This window comes from Galleria mellonella, unplaced genomic scaffold (assembly GCF_026898425.1).
Source record: "Galleria mellonella isolate WM207_F2 unplaced genomic scaffold, CSIRO_AGI_GalMel_v1 utg789, whole genome shotgun sequence".
In the NCBI taxonomy this organism is placed as follows: domain Eukaryota; kingdom Metazoa; phylum Arthropoda; class Insecta; order Lepidoptera; family Pyralidae; genus Galleria; species Galleria mellonella.
The window spans coordinates 614,960-642,107 of record NW_026442155.1 but is presented as its reverse complement, the minus strand read 5'-3'; the positions used below and the strand labels follow the sequence as shown (position 1 = coordinate 642,107).

The 27,148-nt window shown below is 36.8% G+C and overlaps 2 protein-coding genes across 2 annotated transcripts in view; both read left to right on the top strand.

Moving 5' to 3' along the window:
• LOC113515019 (bolA-like protein 2) overlaps positions 1-7,692 on the top strand; it is a 38,398-nt gene extending 30,706 nt beyond the window's left edge. Inside the window, exons 2-3 of the mRNA XM_026899141.3 lie at positions 5,376-5,470; positions 7,561-7,692. Of these exons, the coding sequence (XP_026754942.1) occupies positions 5,376-5,470; positions 7,561-7,654 (189 nt within the window). The 3' untranslated portion in view covers positions 7,655-7,692. The remainder of the gene's footprint in view (positions 1-5,375; positions 5,471-7,560) is intronic.
• A 54-nt stretch (positions 7,693-7,746) lies between these two features.
• LOC113515150 (uncharacterized) lies at positions 7,747-25,799 on the top strand. Its single transcript, XM_052901701.1, has 6 exons — positions 7,747-7,884; positions 15,299-15,830; positions 20,363-20,592; positions 21,310-21,375; positions 21,877-22,004; positions 22,717-25,799. Exons 1-6 carry the CDS (start codon positions 7,747-7,749, stop codon positions 22,847-22,849), a joined length of 1,227 nt encoding a protein of 408 aa, XP_052757661.1. The 3' UTR covers positions 22,850-25,799.
• Positions 25,800-27,148: the final 1,349 nt, after the last annotated feature.

Genomic DNA, 27,148 nt, shown 5'->3' with positions numbered 1-27,148 from the left:
GTAACCTGCCATTTTTCTGTATTGTACATTAATTATTAATTACCTATATAAAATTTTCATTTCATGAAATTAATGTTCAAAATGGATATATTTTAGGAAAAGATTAGATTTCAAAGAAATTTGAATAAATAACACATTTTATTGTATTAAAATTATGGAATTGACATGTTAAAAAACAAAAATCCCAAATTAAACGTAGATTTAAAAAAAAAATATTAAATTGCATAGAGCAAGTAATCATCAATGTTAAAGAGTTTCTCATACAGTTTCCATTGTCTGTACTGTTCTAATTTGTCGAAACTGAAAAATAAATCTATGCAACTATCTGTATGGATCAACACAATTTAATAAATGACTATTCATAGTGTTGTACAATTATTCTTCAGTCAAATGTCAATATTGATAGACATCATAAATAATGTAGAATTAAGATACCTATTAAAATCAATACTGGACTACTTCTTTTATATTGTAAAATCTACTAAGTATATAACATAAAATTCTCAAATTAGTTGGTTGCATAGAATTACACGAACAATTTTTTTATTGTAAGTGATGCAGACCTAGTAAACAGTAAGTTTTTTAGCCCATAGATTAAGGATAGTAGACCTTTGGTCATTGTTTTTTTTCTATTCAATTGATAAGCCTAGATCAAGAAGCCATAGAGTTGCATACTAAATACTTACTTCAAAGACCTAATGCCTATGTAAACATTATTAAGTGGACGGACAGCTACGGAAGTGATCTATCTTGATAAGTGTTTTGTCGTTTCCGCAACTTTGTTTTAGGTTAAGGTCCATAGAGTACATTGCATTTCTTTTTTTTTTTTTTTTTTAAGTTTCCGTTACCGAAATAGAATCATGTATATTGTTATATCCTTATTATAATTTAAGTCTCTGAAATGTCAGTGTGGTCCACTCGGATTTAATTTTTAGTTGGATACTTGATTCTGTTTATATACTTAAGAGAATTTAATAATAATAATAATAATAATAAGATCGTCATCATATCTACCTGTCATCCCAACGTTATGTTGGTGAACCTTATCCCAACCAGTCTGACAACATCTCAGACGGTTGGGATTCCCCCTCACTCCCGGGAAAGATGCAGAAAGCGGTGCTCTTAGATTTTGCCCGCATTGTACGCCGGTTGCCACCCCGGCCGACTGTGCTTGCCGCCATCTCCTCTCCTTAAGAGGGGAGATGAGAATTTTAGTAAAATTTAAAAAATAATAATGATAATCATCATCATTTTTGTTAAATTTTCAAAACATGGGTGATAATGAAAGCAACTTTTTTTTTAATGGTAATGAATAATAATAAATAATGATATTGAAATGGTTACCTCGCCTGCTCTAACGGTATACGCTGGCGGGGTACCAGTGAGGGATGATAGGTGACGATGAAAGCAGATCAGTTTGCCCATCATTACTAATTCCGCTAGAATTAATCACGATAGAAGTTTCCAGAGGGAACCGCGTGGAGGTCGACCTGATAGGGTATATTGCTTGCAATGGGGAAATTAGACTCCATTGCTGACAATCTCTTTCCCCCCGGTTAGCAACTGTAGTTAGGGTTTGGGGGATACTGCTGCTCATCCATTGTACATTAAACTCCCTTAGTCGCTTCTTACGACACCCATGAGAAGGGAAGGGGTGGCCCATTCTACGCCGGGACCTCACAGCAAATTAATAATAAGAAATCTTTATTGAAATATAAATTAGTCAATATATTAGTACATGTATGAAATAAATAAATGTAAATAACAATAAAATAAATAAAAAATAATACAAAATATAAATTATAAATAGTACGAAATACAAAAATTTCCTCCTAACTTAATGTAGGTTAGGAGGAAATTTTTATATTTTCATTTTTTTTATTGTTTGTAATTCCCGGATTATTACTCTGTGTTCTTCACGGTACTGTTTATATCTATAGGCTATGAGTACCGCTTACCATCAGGTGGACCATCAGCTTGCTTCCCATGCCCAGCAATACAACTTTTGGTTACGATCGATTTTTTTTTAAAAACGAACCTTTTTATTTTTATACAACTTACCTGATGGAAAGTGGTAACCGTCGCCTATAGACATAAGCAGTACCATGGCCATAACAGATATACTGATTCGCCCATGATTTTAAAATTCCAAGCTCTTCGCGATGGTTTATTCTGATGCTAGCTACATGAAGAAATATTATTCCTCTGTACCCTGTAAATTCACGTTATATTCCACCCTTCAAACCGAAACACAGCTATGCAAACACAACTGCTTCACGGTTGAAACACGAATGGGACAGAGGTACCCAAGCAAACGACTTTTGTACAAACTCTCCCTCTGGTATATTAGTGACCGGCTGTTATCGAACACTGAATATGTTGATTGTTGATATTCGTTGAATAACTTGAGTATGGGGAATTATAAATGATATTTTTTACCAGATATGATGACAACGCAAGAACAACTGTTATCTGTTATCTTCGAATACTTGTGATTTATATCTGTTATGATAAATACGCCTCACTCCTAATGAACATTCCAGCAAACGAAAGCTGCGGATAAATTAAAATAATAATAATATAATATTAATTATTTAGTTGACATATCAAGCCAACAAAAGGCTACCAATTTGAAAGAAAAAAAAGACAATACCCGTGAAAGATAAGAGAACTCACAAACTCGTTCTCAACTTCATTAAAGAGCCCTCCTTTTTTGGAGTCGGTTTAAATGATCAATAACCCTGTCGATTAAATAAATATCTATGCCATGTCATTTACTGTACATGCTGCACGCCTCTGGAATTCACTTCCTAATAACTTAAAGATGGCACAATCGCTGAAATCTTTTAAAGCAGGTATCATAATATTTTATTCTGAAAATCCCTCTTCATTGTGCCAATTGTGAATATATGTATGTGTGTATGTATGTATGTATATATATATGTATTTATGTGTGTAAGTTTTTATTTATTTATGTATTAATGTTATATTATTATTCATGTACTTTTATTATTTACATATGTAGGTATATAGAGCTGTTTTTATTGTATTATATATTCAATTTTTTTTACTGCGTATTATTTAGTTTATCTTTAATTGTAAGGTTATTACCCTTGTACATTCTACAGTTTTCTTTCAGCTTCTCAAAGGTTGACTGTAAGAGATCCCTTTATGGGATAAGTCCGCCATTGTATATTAAAATATTTAACAGTGTTAAATCTGAGTTATGTACAATAAAGATTTTACAATACAATACAATCTATTCTTTTTATTAAATTCGTTCTTGACCAATATTGTGTTGTGCATTGAGTGACACGCCAACTCACCGCATAGCTATTTGTTATTAATATTTTTATGCAATACGGAATAGCAAATTAGACGATGCACATATTGGAAAGTGCTAAGTGTCGTCTGTAGACATAAGCATGAAAATCACAGAAGACTTTAAGAATACGCGGATTTAGGCACGCGCTCGCGTCACAACCGCTCTTGACTAGGGGTATCGGATGGTCCCTGAAACTAGTCGAATATATGTTGTGTGTAACTACGCGTATATAATGTAATGTGTGTAAGTTTTTATTTATTTATGTATTAATGATATTATTATTCTGTACAAAATATGTAGTATATAGAGCGATTGTATTATATATTCACCTCTGTCTTTAATTGTAAGGTTATTACCATTCGTTTTTCTATCGTGAAAGCAGTTGTGTTTGCATTTGTGTTCAATCGAGTTATGAAATAAAGATTTTACAAAATATCTCTTATATTATGTTAATTTTTGGATTTTTTCTGTTTGTCCAAACGTTTGTTCTGAAATAATAGAATAGAATAGAATAAATATTTATGGTGTGAGTCGAACGTTATAACTACGCGTAAAACAATCATATAAAATAAAATGTTTACGTACATTGATATTATTAGACTCTTAAGATAATATACGTACTCTCTTCAGTCGTACTTTCTAGATAGAGCGTTCGTAGTTTACATGATTATGATATATCTCCACAAAAAAGCAACTTCAATCGTGAACTAAAAACTTCAAAATTTTGAAAACTAATAAATAAATTAAAATAAAAAGTTCTGACTAAGCAACAGCGCGTGTTATTGCTTATCATAGAAATGGGAAAACTATGTATTTCAACCATATACTGATACATTACAGATATTTAGATAAAGTTTTTTGTCGTAAGATTTGTAGCACGCTCTGTTTTATCATCACAGGGCTTACATACATACATTATTACATTTGTTCATATTCTTGAAGGTTGCATTCTTGAAGGTTTGTTACATCGGATATCCTCAGTTCCGATTTTCTACTCGTACGAAAGTATCAAGCGTAAAGTTAATTTTTTTTATACAACTTAGAATGGCAAACAAGCTGACGGCCCACCTGATGGAAAGTGGTAATCGTCGCCTATAGACATGAGCAGTACCATGGACATAACAGAGTATACTGTTTCGTCCATAATACCCCCCATGCGTTAACATTCCTGAGGATTCAGTTGTTATTCCTTTGTACCCAGTAAATTCACGCCATATCCCATCGTTCAAACCGAAACACAGCCATGCAAACACAACTGCTTCATAGTTGAAACACGAAAGGTTCAGAGGTACCCAAGCAATCGACTTTTGTACAAAGTCTCCCTCTGGTAATATGGTAATTGTAATAATCTGGTAATCTGGTAATTATGCAATATACGGAATAAAGTCCAACAAACCAATACAATGCTGAAGTCATGTCCTACATTCAGTATTTAGGATTGTAGATCAGGTTCATTGAAACAATGGCTCCTGACATTGATTGATGTGCTATGAAATTGACTCGAATTGGCGATTTGAGGCCAATTCTTGAGGAAGCAATAAATATTTATGCTAATATGACAATGTACTTCACCAGTCGATCGACCGATCGCGATGTCTGCGGAGAGTAATGCGTCCCGAATTATTATGTAATCGATCGGGTCATGTATATTATTATCATGTATTTTGAGGGGGAGGGGGTGACTGGGTGGGTCAAGTCCAATTTAAAAATATCTGGTGCCCACCTCAGGGTATAAGTAAAGTTCTGCAAAGACGTTTCTTAGAGTATGTATGCGTCTTTTAAAGACTAACTCTCCCTCCTTCTGAAAATAATCCTAAAATTACGCCTTGCTTCATAATTATGATTATCATATCAGGATTTAGCTGTCCACAGCTGAACATAAGCCTCTCCCATGGGGGGTTCTGCCAGTAGTTGCCACGCTTGGCAGGCGGATTGGCAACCACAGTTAGACTTTGGAGTTGTTTTAAGATGGACATTGCTGCCTTCTCTTTGTCGCCTCTTTTAACGCCATGCTTAAAAATAACTAATATTCTCTCTTTCCTTGTTCCAGGAGGTGACGGACGAGAGCGACGGCTGTGGCGCTAAGTTTTCTGTGCTCATCGTGTCTGATAAGTTCAATGGGAAACCACTTTTAGCTCGCCATAGGTAAGACCAAGCTTAACGAGTATATATTTACCTTTACTTTTCCATAGACAGTAAATCTCAAGAATGGCAACGCATCAGGAGTACCACAGTGTATATTCTATGTCTTTGGTACTGTTTATGTCTATAGGCGATGATTACCATTTTCCTTTAGTCAAGAGTCATCAGCTTGTTCTTCTCTCTTCTCTCTTGACTTCAATCTTAGCAACACCAGTTATTTTGATTTAAAAACTAATATCGTCATCATATCAGCCATATACTATCCACTACTGAACATAGGCCATAGTAGTTGCCACATTTGGCAACTGCAGTTAGAGTTTGGTAATGTTTTAAGAGGGACTCCACTGTCTATCCCTGGACCATTAAGTTCCCTTAGTCGCCTCTTACAACAACCACGGTAAAGGAAAGTATGGTCTATTCTGGAAGCTGGAAGCATACGGTAAAAATACAATAACTGCCAAATCTGTTTATAAATGACGTAGTTCAGAGGTAACAAACATAAAAAATACTTGATTTAGTATCTCCTTTTTTAAAGTCGGTTGAAAAATCCACTGCTTTAATATAGAATGTGATAAGATTCTACATAATAACTACAATATTGCGCGAACCGAACGGCGCACACAAATGACTCCTGAACAATATTTGATATTATCAGTCGCTAACAAGGAACTACTTGTATTTGTTAGTCTTATTTCACTAATCGATAAAAACGTCAAAGCAACTAACAAAGCCTTTTCAAACAAATTCAAATAAAGGTCTAAGTTCAACAATGTGACGTCGCAAATAAAAATAAGATCATGTAGATAGGAGAGAGGCAGATACGGTAACAAAAGTTCGAACGATTTGGTTTTGAAATGATTAGCATAAATTAAAAATTGCTTTCTTAAAAAATCTTAAAAGATTTTAGGTTCCCTATATCTATCGAATTGGTAATGAGGAGGTCTTGCTTAGAGTTAAGGAAAAGAGACAAATTATAAAAACTATTGAGTACAGAAGGGAAAAAATGTTGGGACACTTGATACGACACGACGAACTTATGGACATTATAATAGAAGGTAAAGATAGAAGGAAGAAGGGGAAGAGGGAGACCAAGGCATAGTTACATCAGGCAGATCAAGGAAGGAGTTGGTGTCGTGTCGTATCAAGAGGTGAAGAGACTCGCTGAAAATCGTAGTGAGTGGCAAGAGCTCCACTTACAGCTCTTAAATAGGATAGATAGATATATCTATGTAATAATGTATGCCCTATATAATGTGAAATGTGTGCAGGGTGAAAGGGACAATATGGCCAAAACGAAAACAGCTGATTCAGATGAATGGTCTGAATCAGATGCTAGATTATTTTCCCATCTGAAATGCATGCACAGCTGTACAATTAACGATTCTTAGTTTTGACGCCGCGCAAAGTATCTGAAATTATGTATTTTAGTCGAGAATGTACACTTAGTTTTTGGAACTATCCGAGACCCACAATCTCGGATGGTTTTGAAACAAGTCGAGTCAAAGCAATATTGTACATGTAAGTGAATACAGTTTTTCTTACAGTCAAAATACGAGTATAAAGTATACTTTCGAAACTTAACAATAAAAAAAGAAAGAAATATCCTTTTTCAAGTAAACTTACAAAATCGCCGTGTCAATCCCGGCATAGATTGGACCACCACTTCCTTTCTCGTGGGTGTCGTAAAAGGCGACTAAGGCTTATGGTGGAGGGATGGGCAGCAGCGTCCCTCTTAAACATCTATAAAAACCTAACTGCGGTTGCCAACCCGCCTGCTAAGAGTGGCAACTACTGGCAAAACTCCCCTTATGGGGACAGCTTATGTTCAACAGTGGACATTTAACGGCTGAAATAATAATAATAAAATAAAAACTTGCATTAAGCATCCAAAAATTGTAATTTTATCATTACCGCTACTTCGAAACGCGATTTCAGCCAAGAAGGACGGGCAAGAAACTCAGCTGTTGCTTTTTCGAAATATAATAAGATAGTTTACACGTGTAAGCCAATCGTTCACCGATCATAATGCGGAACTCCGTAAGTAAATCAGATGTTACACGACGAAGCGACTACATATAAACTTTTGTTCGCAGGTTGGTTAATACAGTCCTGCAAGAGGAGTTGAAGACCATACACGCGTTCACCCAAAAGACATTAACAGTAGAACAGTACAAGCAGAAATCTTAAACTGTAATATATTTAAGTGGATTACAATGGAATAATACTCTTGTAGTTTTTCTTCTATCCTATGCATTTGTGTTGTGAGTGAAAGGGACAAGATGTTTAACGGAATGGACTTGTATACTGTGAGCGTGTCGGCACCCGGCAAGGTGATCCTCCACGGGGAACATTCGGTGGTCTATGGGAAGACGGCGATAGCGGTGAGCCTCGGTCTTAGGAGTTCGATCGTGATTAAGGTAATTTTTTTTTCTAGTTTTCGAATTTCATGCTGTAGATATGTGGCTTTAGTTTATGGTAAGATTTGATGGTTGGTGATGAAACTTCGGAATTACAATAGTATTGTTTTTAACTTATAGTCGATTCATATTAAGGTTTATTATTTCGATTAGGTTTAATTGGAAATTTTGAACGTCTTTTTTTTTTATAAAAGATAATTAAACATAAATTAATCTATCCCATTCTATAAATTATATCGTGTATATTTTTTTTTTTTAATTTTTATTTAATAAAAATCAACTATGTCCTTGTAGTGTATTAGTTATTCTTCAACCGACTTCAAAAATAAGGTTTTCAATTCGATTTTCTTTTTTGGAGTTATGAGTATAAAAATATAATATTTTTATCCTCATAACTTCGTCAGTTGTAAATCGATTTGGAAAATTCTTTTTTTTTATTTATCTGAAAGGATATACTTACAGATTGGTTCCATAGATTTTATTTTCAAATCGGTTCATATACCAACATTCATGATGACATGATATAGTTTACATATATAGATAATATTCTTCTCCGCGTAGAATCCTTCTTTTCGTCTAGAATGTTCAAGAAATGAGTTGGAGGGCAAAATAGACAGACACACAGTACTAAATTATGAGATAATTATAGAAAATTCGAAATTTTTATTATATCCTCATATAGGACTTTTTGTAATGGGTGATAATGGTAACTCCACCAACGCTATCGGTATACACCAGCAGGGCACCAGTGAAGGATGATAGATGAGGATGAAGCAGGTCAGTTAGCCAACCGTGACGAATTCAACAAGAATTGTTCACGATGGTTTCCAGAGCCAACCACGTGGAAGTCGACCTAATAGGGCATATTGCTAGCAATGGGGCTGTGAAACTCCATAGCTAACAATCCCTTTCCCCCTCCTCATATAGGTTAATGTCTATCTTTTATAGGGAAAACTCATGCCCAGTAGTGGGACATTTGTGGTTCGCTATATTAATGGTGATTCGACGATGGTTCTCCATACATGCATGTCCATACCATAATACTGTACGCGAATTGTAAGATCTAAATCTATGGCGTGTATGAATTAATTAACACATTAGAATACCAACCTACCGTTGGCGTCGCAGTATATCCACGGTGCTGTTTTTGTTTAAGCGGCGGCTACTGGTTTTCTGTCAGGGTGTTTTTCAAGGCACTTGCTTCTACTCTTTGGAATCAACTTTCAGCTGGTTTCCCCCCATGTGTTATAGTTGCAACTACTGGCAAAATACCCCTAAGGGGAGGCTTATGTTCAGCAGTGGACAGTTAAAGGCTGACATGATGATAATTAATTTTTTTTACAACACAGTGGGCAAACGGACATGCGGCTCACCTGATGGTAAGTGACTACCGCCGCCCATGATCACCCACAACACCAGCGGCATTGTAGGTGTGCTGCCGGCCTTTTAAATTTTAATAATTAATAGCTACCGCCTTTTTCTTTTCCCCTCTACCCATTGGTTGTCTGGAAGAGATTGCTTTAGCGATAAAACCGCTATTTGTACTTCATATATATATATATATTGTATTATTCTTTAAATGGTGCACTAAAGAGTAAATGTATAAACATGAGGTAACAAAAATAAAAAAAAAAAAACACCGAATTGTGAACCTCTTGCCTTTTTGAAGTCGTTCGTTTGCCGCTTGTTTAGAGAGCCAGCATCTATTACATATATCTGGTATGAGACCAGACGGATATCTAGATTTATTTCAATCGGTTTCTTCATTTTGTAACTGTTTAAATTGAACCTTTTTACATACATTGATAGATATAGTTTTTTATAAAAAAAAAACTAAAATTGAAAAACAAATTAATATATATATATATATATATATATATATATATATATATATATATATATATATATATATATATATATATATATATATATATATATATATATATATATATATATATATATAATATAAAAACTAAACGTCGAGCAGGCATATTACGGTCGTAAACAAACAATAATTGGGATAAGCCAAATCTTAAATAATATATCAGTTATTGGATCAATTATCCATTCGTACTCTAAACCGAGAATACAAGGATAAAAACTTACAAACACCAGGTTATAAGTATTAAAAACATTACATATCATGACATCACATTCAGCCAACTCGATGGACATACGGACATACACGGTTAGCATACAAATTCGAAGCGTGACACCTATATAAAGATATCAGAAATGTAACACTGTGACCCAATGTTATATCGTCACAGGCAATAGTGAAATTATTATATGACAACATAACATAACAAATATAACTTATTAAGGAAAATTTTAGACATAAGCTCTTAACCCTTCTTTGTATAATGGTAGAAATTTCCATCATAACATTGAATGCCCAAAAATTATATAAAAGAACAAGTTCACTTTAAGTTGATCGTGTCCGGATACCTTTTTAATGTCCATTGTAGAAAAAAAACATAGCTGTCAAATTTATTTTATTAACCATTTTTCCTAGGGGGAAAAGGGATTGTTAGTAATGGAGACTGACAATCCCATTGCTAGCAATATACCCAACCAGGTCGACCTCCTTGCAGTTCTCTCTGGAAATTATCATGGTTAATTCCTGATGAATTCATCATGATGGGCTAACAGGCCTGTTTTCATCCTCATCGACGACAACAAAAGATACAGCAATTAGTTTAACAACTTGTCAGCAAGGGTGGGTATATTTCTGAAATAGATCTCTTCCAGCCAATCCATCGATAGAGAAAATCATTAGCGGGTAGTGCAGCAAAGGTACAAGAATAAATAAAGAACTTAGCGTAAATACAAAATAAATAGAATACAAATAAAATTAACATACACAAAATGTAAATAAATGTATGTATATGTACAAAAAACATAATTTAAACATGAGCGTCAAACGTTTTTTATGCGACTTTTAGAATGGCAAAGCTGACGGCCCACCTGATGAAAGATCTAACAAAAAAAGCACTTCAATTGTGACAAAACTAGTTATTATGACGTAAAAACTAAACAACTGGACGGGGATTTTGATAAAATTTGTATGGGACCAATCTGTTTTAGATAATAATAATATTAATTTTAGAAATAAGTACCTTATGGAACCTCAAATATTTTGCATTTTTTTTTCTCGTTTTTTTTTTCTAGTTTAGTTATGTATTTTATTTTTTATTATTTCATTTCAAATGTATATTAATTTTCGAGTACCTAAATGATAAAATTGTACAAGAACCAGCATGTAAATGGCAATAAATATGGACTAACTTAATTAGCCACTCACTGGCTACTACGATACAGGCCTGCGAGCCTAGTGTAGTGATCACTGTATAACAAATTGTGTACTCGATTATTAGCTACAATAAAGTTATTATTATTATAATTTCAGATAAAAAAAAAGAATTTTACAAATCGATTTACAATTGTCGGAGTTATGAGGTGACAAACATAAAAACAATTATCTGAATTGAAAACCTCCTTTTTCTAAGTCAGTTGAGAATTATTCCACGAAAAAAACGGTCAAGTGTGAGTTGAACTCGCACACCGAGGGTTCCGTACATATAGTAGTGTTAAAAAGATTTTTGGCTCCTTCAGATAAAAATTATTTGATTATGTTGTACACTCGCCGTTACTTCAAATGTCCTGAGGAGCTAACAAATATCGCTACATAAAAACGTCCTAATATTCCTATTGTTAATAGGAATAAGCAGTGAATTTAAAAAAGGGGCGAGCACACATCATGGAAAGGTGATGTGTCAGTGTCATAGGTTTTTTCTGTCTGAAGCCCGTCTTTCAATAAATAATAAATATATATATATGTGTATAATATATATATATATATATATGTTTCGGTTTGAAGTGTGGGATATGGCGTGAATTTACAGGGTACAAGTGAATGACATCTGAGTCCTCAGGAATGGCAATCCATGGGGGGTATCATGGGTGAAGCAATATACTCTGTTATGTCCATGGTAGTGCTCATGTCTATAGACGCCTATAGGCGACGGTTACCACGCCACGGTTTTGTGTCTGAAGCCCGTCTTTCAATAAATAATAAATACATGAAATATAAAAAAAAATATTCTTCAATGTGTTATGACGTAAGGAACGATGCACCTGCAAAAACAAAATGGCTACATTAATTGTTGAATAAATACATAAATTGGATATGTGTAAAATAATATGGCATTATGCTACTCGTCGGTACATAATGTTTGCTCTCACGTTCAAATATAGATATTTTATGCTTGATTAATTGTAATTGCTATTCATTTAATCTAATATTATAATTAATTCTCGTGTCGCGGTGTTTGTTACCAAACTCCTCCGAAACAGCTTTACCGATTTTCATGAAACTTTGTGTGCATATTGGGTAGGTCTGAGAATCGGCCAACATCTATTTTTTATACCCCACAATGATAAGGGAGACCCACCACTAAAAACATTTTTTTTTAATTTTTTTTGAAAAAATTTTGTGATTTTATTTTAATATGATTTAGCATTGAAAAATACATACAACTTTAAATTTTCATCGTTTTACGATCAACCCCTGTATTTTAATCGCGATTTTTATATTTCGCAATAAGTAATAAAACAACGTTTACGGAGTCAGCTAGTAATATATATATGTTTCGGTTTGAAGGGTAGGATATGGCGTGAATTTACAGGGTACAAATGAATAACCTCTGAGTCCTCAGGAATGGCAACGCATGGGGGGCATCATGGGCGAAACAGTATACTCTGTTATGTCCATGGTACTGCTCATGTGTATAGGCGACGGTTACCACTTTCCATCAGGTGGGCCATCAGCTTGTTTGCCATTCTAAGTTGTATAAAAAAAAAATCGAGATATCACACCTTGTCCTCTGCAGTGGCATCGCATAAGAGGTGCCATAGGCGGCACAGTATATTCTATATTCTCAGCGGTTTTGACTCTATCGTTACCACTTTTCATCAGGTGCTCTTTTTTTATGAATGGTAACTGCTAACGTTGGTGGGAAAGGGATCGTTAGTAAACGGGATTTAACAATTCTATAACTAGCAATATAGATGGTTTCCAAGGGGACCACATGCAGGTCGACTTGACGGGGTATATTGCTAGCAATGGGACCGGTAGTCCGTATTACTAACGACCCTCCCCCTCCACCCCGCGCAGACAGGGTAACCATTCCATTGTCTACCCATTAAAAAAACTGCTAACGCTATTAAATGGACGGTAGGGAAAAAATAAAATTATAATGTAAAAATTTGACTTCATAAGCGCTATGTAAATAAATGAAATAAAATAAATATTAAAATAAATATTGGTTTATGAAGCCAATGGGATTTTTATTAAATATAGTTTAACAGCTCCGTTATTAGCAAAATACCCAATCGGATTGATCTCCAAGCGATTCCCCGTGGAATTCCTGACGTAATAGGTTAATTGACCTGCTTTTATCCTACACCTATCATCCTTCATTGGTGCCCCGCCAGCGTTTACCGATAGCTCGGACAGGATTACCATACCATTTTCACCCTTTAACCCTTCTTTGCATAATGGTGGAAATTTCCGTCATAACATTGAATGCCCAAAAATTATTTAAAAGAACAAGTTCACTTTAAGTTGATCGTGTCCGGATACCTTTTTAATGTCGATTGCAGTAAAAAAATCATAGCTGTCAAATTTATTTTATTAACTATTTTTCCTTTAATTTTGAACATGAATTATATATCACCTTTATTTATTTCACCAATAACAATAATCGTGCGAAGAAAGGATAAAAAAGACAATAATATGGCACCAACATAGGAGTTAACCCTATCGATTGCAAACAGTTTTATCAAAATAATTTTAGTAATGGCGAAGGTGACTGCCGCTAACGACTATTCTGTGATTTTTGTATATTTATAAACTTTGTTTTCCGCCTTTTTTGTATTCTAAAAAATAAATGACATCCGGACATGCAACACGTAAATGAATTTATTTTTCACTACATAGTATAAAAAAAGTCATTGTCGCTGTCTGTTCATCCCTATGTATGCTTGAATCTTTAAAACTACACAACGAATTTTGAAGCGGTTTTTTTTAATAGATAGAGCGAATCAAGAGGAAGGTTTATATGTGTAATACATGCATAATATAGTAGAGAAACACTGATAAATTTAAAGGTTTCTAATGTGATGTCGTAAATAAACACATTTTTTGCGCTTACATTGTAAACGCTGGCTGAACCGCACGAGATAAATCAAAATAATGTACTACAATATTGTACACCTTAAAAAGGTCAACAAAAAAGTCCGCGATGGTATGGTATATGGTATGTCTATCTTTTAACGTTAACCCACAGTAACCATTTCTTATCCTTTACATTTTAAGGGGAATAATGGTTTATTTACGAAGTGATTTTAAGCAATACAGCATTAATTTTTATCCAATTAAGTACCTTAAATACATTGTCCATTTAATATAGATCAATATGGCCCTTTACAGCATGTAATTTAAATGAATATTTTTGAAGATATTACAGAATTAAAATGCAGGGACATAGCTGCATTGCACCCGTGCGAAGCCGGGGTGGGTCGCTAGTAATATTATAAAAGTGAATATAAGTTTACATCTTTGTTAAGTTTAAACTTTCACATTGTTTAAACGTATTTTAAATACACTATCGGGATATGAAAAGTTTTGCAGGTAAATAGTACCTACATACCTGCTTCTTTATTGTCGGCGTCTCGACGTGGATTGCACCACGACGGTGTCACGACAGGATTGGAACAGGTATAGAGGTATAATTTTTACCTGCAAAAATTTCTTACCGCGTGCAGTTGCTATAGTGTATTTAAAATACCTCTCAGTTTCTTCAAAAGCTTAACAAATCGCGATGAAGTCTGGTATACTTGCAGTATTTGGAATAAAGAAGGTTAGATTAGGCCTAGTTTTTATCACTATGTCCTGCGACTTTGTCTGTGTAAATCAGTACATTATGGATCCTATTTGCTAAGTTAGGTTAACCTACCAGTGTGGCCAATTTAATTCAAATAAGTTCAGTAGATTTTGCGTAAAAAAAAATTGAAGTCTTTTTTATGTATATTTTTAATTAATATATATCAACAATTTATAAAAAGAATATCAAATTTATAAAAGTGTATATAATTTAATAGGTTCCCCGGATACAGGCTCGACCCATATGGGGACCATAGTTAAGCAATTCCGTAACTTACTGTTTTAAATAAAGATTATTATTATTTGATACATACATAAAATAAATACATACATACATAATTTTTCAATTTATACTATCGAAACATTCTTAAAAAAAATCTCAATAATAATATGAACAGCATAGAATAACATGAGTTATTTTAAAGCAAATAAATGATTGATCGATTGAACACCAATTTCTTCTTCCAGGAGGTGCACAGCACCGGAGATCCAACAGTGAACATCCATTTACCATGCGTCGACCTCCAGGAGACCCTTCCCCTAAAGCCCATGGTGGAGGCCCTCTTCAACCCTCAGCTCAGTCCAAACGTCACGGGCAAATTCTCGTGGCGTCTCCCCGACAAGTTGAACCACGAAAAGCATTTACGGAAAGTGGAAGACCTGCTACACATCATCAAACCAAACTTTGACACGCTGCAAAACAATCAGAAGAACTCCTTGAGGAGTTTCTTGTACCTTTTCTCCGGGATATACGGGAGCACGCATCTTCCAGTGAAGTCGATGAATATATCAATGGGTTCCGAGCTCACGATTGGTGCGGGCACCGGTAGCTCGGCGTCGTTCGCGGTGTGTCTCGCCGGCGCGCTGATTAGGCTCATGAAGCTGAAGAGTGCCAGCTATGATTACTACGACCAGAGCGAAGACTTCACGATGACGGAGAAGGAGATTATATCCGAATGGGCGTACAACTGCGAGAGGATCATGCACGGATCGCCTTCGGGTGAGTCGTTTTGAGATTTTTAGAGGCACCTTAAATTTTGATGCTGAAGATTTTTGGCATTTGGAGTTTTTTTTTTATACAACTTAGAATGGCAAACAAGCTGACGGCCCACCTGATGGAATGTGGTAACCGTCGTCTATAGACATGAGCAGTACCATGGACATAACAGAGTATACTGTTTCGCCCTCCATACGTTGCCATTCCTGAAGACTCAGGTGTTATTCCTCTGTACCCAGTAAATTCACGCCATATCCCACCCTTCAAACCGAAACACAGCCATACAAACACAACTGCTTCACGGTAGAAACACGAATGGGACAGAGGTACCCAAGCAATCGACTTTTGTACATACAAAGGTCGATCTGACAGGTTATTTTGCTAGCAATAGGATTGCTAGTTCCCGATACTTACAACTCCCTCCCCTTGTTAAGATTAGACGTTTTTTTTTTTTTTCTATTAGTAACCGTCACTGTCGTCATGCACTTACGTCTCAGTGTATATTTCTGTAGAATACAATGATCCCTCTAACCTACAACTAATTGTGCATGTAACTTTTTTACTACATATGTTTAAATGCAAACGACTTACGTATTTACTGATTGTTTACAATTTGTAAGTTCAATGTTCATTGTATTTGGTTATTCCATTAAAAAACATAATTTATATTTGTTTAAACAGTTCCTTATTCACGCTTCCTTTATTCGCGTTCTCACTATTCGTGGATTAAAATATTGTGACCAGACCAGAGGGAGACTGTACAAAAGTCTATTGCTTGGGTACCTCTGTCCCATTTGTGTTTCAACCGTGAAGCAGTTGTGTTTGCATGGCTGTGTTTCGGTTTGAAGGGTGGGATATGGCGTGAATTTACTGGGTACAGAGGAATAATACCTGAGTCCTCTGGATTAGCAACGCATGGGGGGTATCATAGGCGAAACAGTATACTCTGTTATGTCCATGGTACTGGCTCGTGTCTATAGGCGACGGTTACCACTTTCCATCAGGTGGGCCTTCAGCTTTTTTGCCAATCTAAGTTGTATAAAAAAAAGACCCAATTCCTATATTCGCGGCTAAAGATTTCTATATTCGCGGATCTAATCGGTACATATTATTAAAAAGGATTAGGTATACTTTGTAAACGCGTCGAGAAATGAACTAATGAAAAAGTAAAACAAACTTTATTATAACTACGCCTAAAGTATGTTGTCAAATGCTATTGCCGCTGTATAAGTGGTTCGGCTTTCTATATTCACGGTTTCTGTATTAGCGGTATATTTACGGAACGTATACGCCCTCGAATAAAGAGCTTCTACTGTATATATTTTCACCGTGTGATCCCGGCATAGATTGGCCCTTTCTTTTCCCTCAGTATCGCAATGGACGACTAAGGGAACTTAATTGTCAAAGGATAGGGAGCAGCATTCTTCTTCAAACATCACCAAAGTCTACGGTAGCCAATCCGCTTGCCAAGCGTGGCAGCTACTGGCAAATCCTTCTCCCCCACATGGAAAAGGTTTATGTTCAGCAGTGGTCAGTTAGCAGCTGTTACAGTATGGTAAATGGTAGTATACATGGGATTATCAACATTACAAGATCAACTACCATTGATATTATCACCAGAAGTGATCACTTCGACAGTTTGTTTTCTCTGTGTACTTATACTACGCAATTACGTTGACATAAACCGATTCGAAATCCAAAAAGTCCCAAATTAGTTTTGTGACGATTGTTGTGCTCGTATTTCTTTGCGGAGCAAAATCTTACTTGATCCCGTATCGAGAAAAGTCACAATTTGACAAGCGATACGGGTTGGTATATAATTTGTATGGGATGTCTGCCCTTTACGGTAGGTCACCTTGGCTCACATGAAATTCCTAAAGACCTGTTCTCCGAGCTCTTAACATGTATTGGGGCAATCCCGCACGCAGAAACACGAAAAACAACTTACATATATAATAAAATATATAATATAACATCATCATATCATCCATTATCTGTCCTCTGTTAAACATTTTTTTTATACAACTTAGAATGGCAAACAAGCTGACGGCCCACCTGATGGATAGTGGTAACCGTCGCCTATAGACATGGGCAGTACCATGGATATAACAGAGTATACTGTTTCGCCCATGATACCCCCCATGCGTTGCCATTCCTGAGGACCCAGGTGTTATTCCTCTGTACCCTGTAAATTCACTGCCATATGCCATCCTTCAAACCGAAACACAGCCATGCAAACACAACTGCTTCACGGTAGAAACACGAATGGGACAGAGGTACCCAAGCAATCGACTTTTGTACAAAGTCTCCCTCTGGTAGAACATAGGCCTCTGCCATAAATTGAGGGGTTTTGCCAATAGTTGCCACGCTTGGCTTGGAGTGGCAATCGAAATTAGGCTTTACCGATATTTTGAGAGGGACATTGCTCTCCATGCCTCGACCATTAAGTTACCTTAGTCGCTTTTTACGATGCTTACGGGAAAAGATGGGGTAGCCCATTCTATGCGGGGACCACACGGCGTTAATATAATATAGTTTAATTAAATCGTGTGCCACAATAAATCCGACAGCTGCAAAAAAAAGTATAACCGAATCCGAATCCGAAACCGAGAATTTTTCGAAGTCAATTCCATTTGAAGTCAGTTCAAATGCAGTGGAATTGTGAACCTCGCATCTTTGAAGTCGATTGTAAACGTATATAATTGAAGTAATGTACCTACAATACATTTAGTCGTTAGATAGAAGGTCATGATAGAATACACGCTACACTTTATTGAATAATATGCTTATTGGAAATATGCGATTGTTTGTATGTACAAACATTGGTGTCAAGGTAGTTGGTCAAGGTATGCGCATAGTTTTGGGAATTGTATTAACTAACGTCAGCCTGCGACATCGTACGCGTGCAGTTTGGATATGCCCACCAGATTTTAAGTTCGAAGATCAGGAACACAACTGGGGAAACAGCATCTTTTTCTTCAAAAGGGGGGTAAAGAGGTTTCCTTCAGGGTCGGCAACGCGCGCGTAATACCTCTGGTATTGCAGGCGTTCATAGGCTACGGTAACCGCTTACCGTCAGGTGGGCCGTATGCTTGTTTGCCACCTCAGTGGTATAAAAAAAATCTTATTTGAGCATATATACCATATTTATTTATTTAAACTTTAATGCACATTGGAACTATGTACATGCGAATAAGGCGGACTTAACACCGGACGGTGTTCTCTACCAGTCAACCATTGGGCAAACAGAGAAATAAGCATACCATATCATATCAGCCGCATATTGTCCACTTCTGAACATATTTTGGGGTTTTGCTAGTAGTTGCAACGCTTTACAGGCGGGTTTGTAACAGCAGTTAGGCTTTGGAGATGTTTTAAGAGAGACGCTGCTGCCCATCCCACGCCCTCGCTTAGTCGTCGTCTCTTAATACTCCCATGGGTAAGGAAGGGCGCACATATAAAAGAGCTGAATTTGTACATTTTAAAACTACTTTTTGTACTTTATAGTTTTTGACTTATGATTGTTTTTATACCACGAAGGCGGCAAACAAGCATACTGCCCTTTGATGGTAAACGTTTACCGTAGTCTATAGACGCCTGCAACACTAAAGGTGTCACCTTAATATAGTCTTTCCGAAGAGCCCCATACTGTAGTCTCTAGGGAAAACCTCGGCAGGGAGCTCATTCCACAGCCTGAGTGTTGGCAGGAGAATACCCAAGATTGATACGTACATGTAATTGTTTATCTACATCTCAATTTTCACCGCATAATTACATTTCTATTTTGCCAAAGGTTAACTGGGAGAGAATGCTATATAGCATGAAGTCCACCTTCTGTACCAGACATTTTTTTTGTAATGTGGTAAATAAATAATAAATAAATAAATAAAACTTCTCTAAAACCGCACTATACTTGACCATTTAGGATCAAGCGTGTGAGGATGAATTCCCTGTCGATGGCGAGCGGTACGTGGATAAAAAGGATATGATTATGATTTCTGACTTATTTGAAAATATGAGAAAAATCCACCCCTCCCCTTTTAACTTTGAAGTTTGTGAAGCGAAAAATCTGAAATAATTACATTTTATTTAGAATTACCGATTGAATATATAAAAGTGATCTGTAAGAGAACGTAAGTCGTTCTGACTACGCCACTGGGGATTATGAACACAAGCGCGTTTGAAGTTTACACCCACTCCGGAAGCGACTCGAGTCCAAGTGTCAGAACATTAAGTCATAAGTGAAGTATTAGCATTAAACATCGAAGGTAAAGATTGTAGAAGCTGTCAAGGCCGGCTCGGTTCAAAAGCGTTGTTAAGATGCGGAATTTACAGTTAATTAAAAAAAAATACATGATATGATGGTTAGTGGCATCTGTTTTAGTAATCTTTGGGTACTAATATAATAAATGTGAAAGTGTGTTTGTATGTTTGTCACCTCTTAGCGCTTTAACAGCTTAAACACTGATACTCTCAAAGGTTGACTGGTAATAAAGAGAGAAATAAATTACAGCTATTTAATGTTTTTTTTTTAGGCATTGACAATGCGACATGCACCTTCGGCTCTATGGTGTCATTCAAAAAAGGCGGCAAACCGCGAGTACTGAATATACGGTTGAACCTCCGGGTATTGCTCGTGGATTCCCGTGTATCGCGGGAAACGCGCGCGCTAGTCGTCAAAGTGGCAGCCCTGAGGCAGCGCAACATGGGCGCTGTGGACCACATCATGGAGGCGTGCGATCACCTGGCGCATACTGCTACACAGGTTAGTAGTAGCAAGCGGGGAGGTTTTTTTTTGGAGATGATAATGGAATGGTAAACCCGCTTACTCAAAATCTCCCAAGGGGGAGGCCCCTTGGGAGATTTTGCCAGTAGTTGCCACGCTTAGCAGGCGAATTGGTAACATCAGTTAGGTTTTAGAGATGTTTTAAGAGGGACGCTGTTGCTGCCCATCGCTCGCTCTCCCTTTTGTTTTTACAACATAGGGGGCAAACGAACTTGCGGCTCATCTGATGGTAAGTGACTACCGCCGCCCATGATCACCCACAACACCAGCGGCATCGCAGGTGTGCTGCCTTTTAAAAAGGAATATACTTTTTCCTTAAAGTTTATGTTGTAGTATCGGTTCGGAAATACTGCTGCTGGAAGTTGATTCCAAAGAATGGTTGTGCGTGGAAGAAAGTGCCTTGAAAAACGCACGGTGGAGGACCGCCACTCGTCCAGATGGTTGGGATGAAACTTTAGTTTGTGGCGGGTTGTATGGTGGTGAAAATCAGCAGCAGGTATCAATCCGAACAATTCCTCAGAACACTCCCTATGATAAATTCGGTAGAAGATGCACAGAGATGCAACATCTATGCGCAGTTTCAGTGGGTCAAATCGGACAGTAAGGCGATGACTATCAACCCTTAGTCGCCTCTTACGACACGACAGTACACACATATATGTCGTATCAATAATTATATTATTTCTTTCATTACAGGTTTTGGAAAAAATCTCAAGTGGCAAGTGTGAATCGGATACCGAGTCTGACTACCAACATTTAGCGGTGAGTTAGAATCTCCTTATCATCATCATCACATTATCAGCCGTCTATTGTCCACTGCTGGGCACAGGCTTCCCCCAAAATGAGGGTTTTTACCAGTAGTTGCCACACTTAGTAGGCGGATTGGCAGCCACAGGCTTTAGAAATGTTTAAAGAGGAACCCTGGTGCTCATCCCTCGCTGTCCCTTAGTCGGTTCTTACGACACTCACGGGAAAGGAAGGGATGGTCTATTCTATACCGGGACCACACGGTCAAATATGTTAATTATTTTTGATTAATTGTATAAATCGATTATGTGGTATGGTATATATATATATATATATATATATATATATATATATATATATATATATATATATATATATATATATATATATATATATATATATATATATATATATATATATATGTATATATAAACTGTCCATTAATCATCAATACCCAAAGATTATTATTAGTAATTTTATGGATGAACCATAGAACCGGTCATGTGATGTTTCCAGGAGCTGTGGGAGATGAACCACTGCCTGCTGGCGGCGCTGGGCGTGTCGCACCCCGCCCTCGAGACCATACGCAGCGCGGCGCGCGAGCGTTCGCTCGCCTGCAAGCTCACCGGCGCCGGCGGCGGCGGGTCAGTGTAAACTAAGTCAATCATCATCACCATATCAGCCTTACTGTCCACTGCTGGACATGAGCCCCTCCCATAAGGGGGATTTTAGTAGTTGCCACGCTTGGCAGGCACATTAACAGCCGCAGTTGACTTTTGGTGATGTTTTAAGAGGAACGCTGCTACCCATTCGTGTTTCAACCGTGAAGCAGTTGTGTTTGCATGGCTGTGTTTCGGTTTGAAGGGTGGGATATGGCCTGAATTTACAGGGTCCAGAGGAATAACACCTGAGTCCTCAGAAATGGCAACGCATCGGTGGTATCATGGGCGAAACAGTATACTCTTTTATGTCCATGGTACTGCTCATGTCATAGGCGACGGTTACCACTTTCCATCAGGTGGGCCGTTAGCTTGTTTGCCACTCTAAATTGTATAAAAAAAAACCATTTTCTGAACATTATATTCCTTTAGTCGCCCCTTACGACATCCACGGGAAAGGAAAGGGTTCATTCTAGATTGGTTGTGGGCAAAATATTTTACGCGAGGCTCTTTTAATACAATAAAAAAATTGGAAATGTAAATTTGTAAAAAGGTATATCCAGTAGTGTACAAGGCCTCTAACCGCGAAACCGTGGGCAATGGTCCACGTCCCCTTACGTGTCACCTATGATAGAAACATAGATAGAATATCTCTGGTAAAATTCTGGGGATGAAAAGAATTCAAACTCTATTACAGATATGCTATGGTTCTCATCCCTCCATCCACTCCTCGCTCGACCGTCGACTCGCTAGCCGGTCAACTCCTCGAGCACGGCTTCAGAGTCACAGAAACGCGACTCGGCGGGCCAGGGATCACGCTGGAGATGTGACCCGTGCGTCTAGACCCCCAAGTGACCCCCTCACGCGAGACGGACACCAAGGACATTCCGGTACACGGTACCCCATCGACGTTTTTAGAACACAGTCCAAAAATGATAACGTTGAGTATCGTGACCTCCGCAGCTACAAGTGTGACCCCCACGGAGAAGCCGGAGTCGAGCAACAACGCTACAGTACATATCAGCCCATCGACGGTTTTACATAGATTTCCAAAAATTATGCCATCAAATAATGGGACTCTAAATGCGACTCTCATGGGCATGAATGAATCTACCAGCAAAGCTACAGTGCAGCTCAGCCCGTCGACGTCCAATTCAAAGCAGTATATTGAAATGTTAGCGTCAAGTATTGTGACCCCCGTGTCTTTAAGTGTGACCCCCAAAGTGACCCCATCTTGTGAGAACCCCGGCTTTGTGCACAAACGCCGCCGTCTTAGCTAGCATCAGTGTGTTTTAAAATTAACTCGAATTTGTGTGACTGCTACATTAATACCATACAAATGTATGGATATTTGTATGACAGTTTGGTGTTTGGTTCGATATAGAAAAAAAAATTACCTAAAATAAATTAGGTGTGATAATTTGAGTGGACGCTATTGCAATATGGATTCTATTTTAATGTTGTTTAAGTAGGTTTTTGTCATTTCGAAATTATTATTGTATGACATCGAATTTTAAGTACTCGAAAAAGGACCAGTGACTGCAGTTAGGTTAAGCGAGTATTAGTGACATCATTGTATTATTTATATTCACGACAGCTACTTTACGGGACAGGCAGAGAGAACTAATGCTAGAGACCTTCACCCTTACATATTTGCTTCCTATAAGTAATACTTTACGGATTGTATGTATATATGTTCATTCATAATATAAATTCTTTAGATTGGTAACACATTTCAATTTCAAATAAATGTGTGTAATTATGTTTTTTTAAAATTTTAATGCATGTAAATTACTTTTTTTTTTTAATTATACATAATCAAAAATATGAAAAGACATATATTCTATTCAAATACATGAGAAATGCCTATGGTATAGTTTAAGAGATGCTGAACTTTATCAAAAAGGTTTCATCGTTTACTTACGTATCTTTAAAATATAAAATCATAGCATCGTCTTCATCATGTCAGTCATTAATTGTCAACTGCTAAACATAAGCTCTCCCCATAAATAGGGGGGGTTTGCCAAGTAGTTACCACGCTTGGCAAGTGGTTTGACAAAAGATCGGGTAAAGCAGTTAGGCTTTGGTAATGTTTTAATAGGGACGCTGTTGCCCATCCCTCGAGTATTAAGTTCCCTTAGTCGCCTCTTACGACACCTACTGGAAATAAAGGGATGGCCCATTCTATGTTGGGGCAGCAAATCGTGAAGCCTAAACTTACAGTAAATACGGTCTCTAGGTATTAATTCTCAATTGTTTGTTATCCCAAATTTGTTAACCAAAAAACAATTCCAAATTTCCAATGTAAACATTCCGAAGTCTGAATTTGATCATGGTGTGTGAATGAAAGCAACAAACCATTGTACTCCCCTACACGATGGCTCGTCATGGTCATGTCGAAGGGCTTATGGCATGGTATGATGGTGTACGTAAGCATGGGTCATATCGACATTGCACTAATATCTATATATTGGGTTTTTTGTAATGAATAATGATGGAATAGTTTTTTTTTTTTATTGAATGAAAATGGAGTGGTTACCCCGCCTGCGCTAACGGGATACGCTGACGGGGCACCAGTGAAGGGTGATCGATAAGGACGAAAACAGGCCAGTGGGGCAGATGGGCTACCATCATGATGAATTCATCAGGAATTAATCATGATAGTTTCTGGGGGGAACCGCGAAAAAAAAGAGGAGGTAGACCTGGTTGGGTATATTGCTAGCAATGATATTCTTAGTTTCCATTACTTACAATCCCTTTTCCCCCCTAATGGAATAGTTACCTCGCCTACGCTAACGGTATACGCTGGCGGTGCACCAGTGAGGAATGATAGGTGAGAATGAAAGACAGGTCAGTTAGCCCACCGTGATGAATACACCTGAAATTCAGCACGATGGTTTCCAGGGGGATCACGGGCAGGTTGACCTGATAGGGTACATTACTAGCAATGGAGCTGTTAGACTCCCTAACTAAGAATCCCTTTCCCCCCTGAAAAGACAGGTCAGTTAATCCATCGTGATGGGGGAAAGGGATTGTTAGTAATGGAGACTGAGAATCCTATTGCTAGCAAAGGTAAATTGAGAAAGAAAAGTCACTGTAGTACCTGTAATTCGGTCAGTGTGATGTCAACAGTAAGACTTCAGTAAGAGTAAGACAGACATAATGTCGTCTCAGATCAAAATAACGAGCCATCGTGTACTGGGTTTTAAATAAAATTTCAAAGATTATTTTCTTTGCTGTACTGTTGCATAGTAATCGATTCGCCGATTAATCGATTAATCGACACCGAATAATCTGAAAATCGATTGGCCTACCGATAGTTTTAATTCAAACAAACTTCCATCGCTTCCTCTTTTTATTTTTTAACCTGTACATAAGTAATAGATAACATAACACCATCTGGGCCCAAAGAACTTGTACTATGGCTACTAGAACAGTCTAGTGTCCATATCAGCATTTAACTGTCCACTGCTGAACATAGGTCTGCCCCACAAAGGGGGGCTTTGCCAGTAGCTGTCACATTTGGCAAGCAGGTTGGCAATCACAGTTAGTTTTAAGAAGGACGCTGCGGTCCCTTCCTCCACTATTAAGTTCTCATGGTCGTTATTTACGACATAGACAGTGATACAGAGAAGGGGTGGTCCATTCTATGCCGGGACCACACGGCATTCATAATAAATTTACTTAAATACTTTAATTAAGTGACAGATAATTTTACAATACATAAAATGAACGAGGAAAGCGCAATTTCACTAAGTATGCTAGATATTTATATATATATATATATATATATATATATATATATATATATATATATATATATATATATATATATATATATAACTTATTTTAGTTTAAACCTTAATAATGATACCAGTTGTATTAAATATAATATAACGACAAAAGACTTAATTTGGCAGCTATACTGTACTGCCTCTTTTTTTTTTATCCTAATGCTGGGTCCTTACCTTCGTCGTAACACTGCAACACGAGTAGAAGCTCAAATACATTTTTGCGCAGAAAAAATATTGTGCAAAAGATATTAAAATCTTTTCAATACATGTAAAAAGAGAGCAATGTGTACACAATATTTTGTTATTATATTGTATTGTATCGTGGCGGTAAAATGGTACGATATCGTACCGTATTGTGTTAAAAATATAATACTGTTGAGTCAGTCTAATTGAATATTAATGTCGTCAGATTAAACGATAACATTTTAATAGTTAATTCGATCACACTATTCAATTTAGTATCTGATGTGCTAAAAACATTTATATATCGCCAAACGATTGCGACCTGCGGTCCGAATAATCGCCATGATAGCTAATAAATGGTCAGTTTATACGTGTTACTGTGTCATTGCACGAATGTTCGTTACAAACGTTGGTATAGCTCCAGCATAAATAGAAAAAAAAAACAAAGAGTGATGTATGTAGAGTGGTAATTATTATTTTAATAATAAATATGTATTAATTTTGAAGATGGGTGTATTTTAAATTTATGAATAATTTATTTTTATTTTTAGATATTGAATAAGGTACCATATATGTTTATTATTCATTTCAATTTATTTGTACGCACGTTTTAAGGGGTATGCTACGCTGTCATACATATAGGATCATACCCGCGTGTTAATTGATTTATCAACATATAGACAGCGTCATGACCTAGTGGTACACCACTCCTATTTATAGTTTTATTTGCTTTTTATAAGAAGCTGCTAGCTGACAAATAAATCGAATTCAGTAAAACAATAAGATTTCATAGCACGTCTCAAATGGGCTCTTTTCGTGCATATATTTTACGATTCCTCGGTGGAAATAAATGGAAAAACAAAGAACTGCATGCACGAGACGATCTTTCAAAGATTTCTTTAAGGTTGTATTAGAATTTATCAAGAATTTTGGTATATTGGCGATGATATTGTGTAACACAAAAAAAAAATACGGTTTAAAAACTACATTTTGGAATTACGATGGGCTAACTGATCTGCATTCATCCTCACCTATCATCCCTCACTGGTGCCCCGCCGGTGTATACCGAAAGCGCTGGAGGGGTTACCATTCCATTATCATCCATTAAAAAAAAACAAAGATGGTTTTCAGGTGGAACCGCATGAAGGTCGA